The 3,649-nt window shown below is 47.0% G+C and overlaps 1 protein-coding gene across 1 annotated transcript; it reads right to left on the reverse strand.

Moving 5' to 3' along the window:
• Positions 1 to 1,599: 1,599 nt before the first annotated feature.
• Positions 1,600 to 2,664, reverse strand: LOC125466139 (C-C chemokine receptor type 7-like). Its single transcript, XM_048560322.1, has one exon. It carries the CDS (start codon positions 2,662 to 2,664, stop codon positions 1,600 to 1,602), a length of 1,065 nt encoding a protein of 354 aa, XP_048416279.1.
• Between the last annotated feature and the right edge of the window lie 985 nt (positions 2,665 to 3,649).

Genomic DNA, 3,649 nt, shown 5'->3' on the forward strand with positions numbered 1-3,649 from the left:
ACCAATCGAGAGGGAGGGGGCTGCTTTGTCCTGGATGTTGTCCAGCTTCTTGAGGGGGCTGTCCCAATTCAGGCAAGTGGGGAGTATTCTATTGTGCTCATGCCTTGTGCCTTGTCGATAATGAACAGGGTTTCAGGAGTCAGAAGGTGAGTTACTCACTACAGCACTAGAACTAGGGGACACAGCCTTAAAATAAGAGGGAATAGAGTTAGGATTCAGTTGTGGAGGAACTTCTCACCCAAAGTATGATGAATCTGTGGAATTCCCTGCCCAGTGAAGCAGTTGAAGCTACCTCATTGAATGTTTTCTTTTCAATCAAAGTAAATCAAAGAAAGATTTTTGAACAGTGAAAGAATTAAGGGGTAGGATAGGTAAGTGGAGCTGAGTCCATGAAAAGATCAGCCATGATCTTATTGAATGAAGGAGCAGTCTTGGCAGACCAGATGGCTGACTCCTACTTGTATTTATTCTTCTGACCTGCTGTTGTAGCCATTGTATTTACAGGGCAAGTTCAGTTCAGTTCCTGATCAATGGTAATCCCCTGGGATATTGATGGTGGGGGATTCAGTGATGGTAACACCATTGAATGTCAAAGGGTTAGATTGTCTTTGATTGGAAATGGCCAGTACCTGGCATTTGTATGGTGCAAATGTTACTTACTCTTTCCCCATTCTCCCAGCCCCTCACATACGCCTTTCTCACTCTTTCCCACTGTGTGCCATCCCTCCCAACCCATACTCCTCTATCTCCTTATCTTTGTATACACCCCCCCCCTTTCCTATGTATCTCTCTTCCCTGTTGACTTCTCTTTCCCTTACTGTCCATCTCTCTCCTCTTGCCTATTTCACTTATCCCTGGTATCTCCTAGAATCACCACATTGTGAAAACAAGGCCACTCAGCCCAACAAGTCTACACTGACCCTGTGAAGACCATCCCACCCAGATTCACACCCCTACCCCATCCCTGTAATCCTATAGGTTAATTCCCGAACGCAACTTAGCATGTCCAATCCACCTAGCCTGCACATCTTTGGACTGTGGGAGGAAACCGGAGCACCCGGAGGAAATCCACACAGACGCGGGGAGAATGTGCAAACTCCACACAGACAGATGCCCGAGGGTGGAGCTGAACCCAGATCCCTGGCACTGTGAGGCTGTAGTGCTAATCACTGAACGACCATGCCACCTCTCTCTTTCTCTCTCTCTCTGTTTCATTTCCTGTGCCATTTCCTTCCCTCCCTCCCTCCCTAGATATCTCTCTCTCTTTCTCTTTCACCAAAATGCCTTTTTTTTCTCAGTCTACCTGAGAACCTTCTTTTTCTCTCTTTGTGAGTTTAATGTAACTTTGACTTCCAACATACAAACCCTTCCTCTGACCCCAACCATGTTCTCAATTTGTGTTCCCACCTAGACACCTTCAGCCCCATCTCCCAATATCCTAGGACACCTCCACAGCATCCCCACTTCCCAAACCACTGCCCCTCATCCCTCGTCTACAACCAGAATGTTTTCACTGTCCAGAAGGAACTTTATTCCGGCTTTGATTCCACTTGTAGGTTGTACCAAAGGCGTCAGGTGCTGTGGGGGCCCCACGGCAGGTTACCAAGTGAAGGTGCTGCTGCTGTCTATGTTCACGCCTGATGTTGATCTGTTGGTTGAAGAGGCGTTGTGCCTCTGCTCCATACACCCCAGGTGTCTCAGCAGCTTCAACACATTACTCCTGAATTTCGCTCCAACAAACACATACAGGATCGGGTTGAGACAGCAGCGGGTATAGGCCAGGCAGCTGGTCACCTGCTCGGCAACATCCCTCTGTTTACTCTCAGCACAAGGAAGACCGTTTTCCCTCAGTGTGTCCATAATGTTGATAATACTGAGGATGTTGTATGGTGCTTGGAAAACAATAAATATCAGCACCACCAGAAGAATCACCTTGATTGCTCTGTGCTTTTCAAAGTTTCGAGCCTGCAGTAAGGTCTTAATTATAACAGAATAACAAAAAATCATGACAAACAATGGGAGAAAGAATCCCAGCACACTCTGCAGGATTGGTGTAGCCACTCTGATCCAAGTGTTCATGTTCTCAGAGTAACTGACTGAGCAGCCAACTTCAGGACCTAGTTCCACTTTGACATAAATCATCTGCTGAAGACTGAGGAACAAGGAAAGGAGCCAAACACTGAAACTGATGACGCGATTGTATCGCAGTCGCCTGTACCGGAATCTGTGAGCAACAGTGGCTCGGACAATGACAAAGTAACGGTCAACACTGACACACATCAGGAAGAGAAAGCCACTGTACACGTTCATTTTGTATAAGATCTGCACAAACGCACACATGAATGTTCCAAAGATCCAGCCAATTTGGGAACTGGCAGCCAGAAAAGGCAAAGTGAAGAGAAACAGGAGATCAGCAATGGCTAGATTCAATAAGTACATATCAGTCATTGCCCTCATTCTGTTGTGATAGATGTAGGTCCCAAGCACCAGGCTATTCCCCACCAGGCCCACAATAAACACCAGGGAGTAGATGCACGGCTGCAAAGTGCTGACAATACTCTGCACTTCGCTCTTATCACACAGAGAAGGGAAGTCTGAATAATCAAAGGTTCCGGTGAAAACAGTGTCAGGATAGTTGGTGGCTCCAGAGTCTGAATCTGCCATTGTCCCAGAAGTCTAAAAAAAATTATAGATGAGGAAGCAATCAAAATAAATTGAGTGACCAATTAAGCAGACACTCTAAACTCTCACAGAAAACTCCACACTGACCAGTACAGACTAGCACTGACCATACTGACCAGTAGATCACTGAGTACTTTGAAACTGACCCTCTGTATGAGCCACATTAGCTTGTATTATTCCTTTGTTTTTGCCAAGACACCCACCTACAACTGTTGGGTCTCAACCACCACCATCCAAACCAATTAATGTTTCTCCTTGTCCTTACCTGCCTCCACACCCACCAACTAACTATACCCCCCCGCCGCCAGACTGACCATACCCCCCACCCCCGCAACTCCGCAGCCTCTGAGTCTGTATTCTGTTGCCTTGGAGTACACACGCCCTATAGACATCCAAATAAAAACCACGGTGGTCCACCATTCAATCACAGAATTAAAATTGTTACATTCAGACCACGGTCTCCTTAACTCTCCAAAGCAGCAATTCACTTTGTGTGATTCCTCAGCTTTCTCCTCGTAAACCTACAGTGAAAGCCTCCTGTGACATTCTACCCAATGCTGTTTCCCTCCCAGTTCCTGCTGTGTGTAATTCCCTACCTTTAAACAATGCCCAGACGCAGAGCAGCTCCCACAGCGTGGCAGGTGGCCAAGTACCCAAATGCTTTGAAGCTCTCAGTCCACAAACCCAAATGCTCAAAGTAAACAGCCGTCTCCTCCTGTCCCAGCCGTCACTGAAGCTGGGTCTTCACAAACACACCCACAAAGAAATGGGCAGATCTCAAGTCAGAATGAAACACATACTCTTCTGCACACTCACATTCACACACACATACCCACACATCCTCAAACAACCATCCACACACACTCACCCTTACACAATCCCCCTCATACACTCACCCTCACACACTCACCCTAACTCCTATCCACACTCGCACACACTCACTCACACTCACCCTCACATACTCACC

The sequence above is a fragment of the Stegostoma tigrinum genome, chromosome 31 (assembly GCF_030684315.1).
Source record: "Stegostoma tigrinum isolate sSteTig4 chromosome 31, sSteTig4.hap1, whole genome shotgun sequence".
Taxonomy (NCBI): Eukaryota; Metazoa; Chordata; class Chondrichthyes; order Orectolobiformes; family Stegostomatidae; genus Stegostoma; species Stegostoma tigrinum.

Bases quoted from the DNA above. Each gene is read 5' to 3' on its own strand.
- LOC125466139 (XM_048560322.1), bottom strand. From the start codon at position 2,664: ATGGCAGATTCAGACTCTGGAGCCACCAACTATCCTGACACTGTTTTC.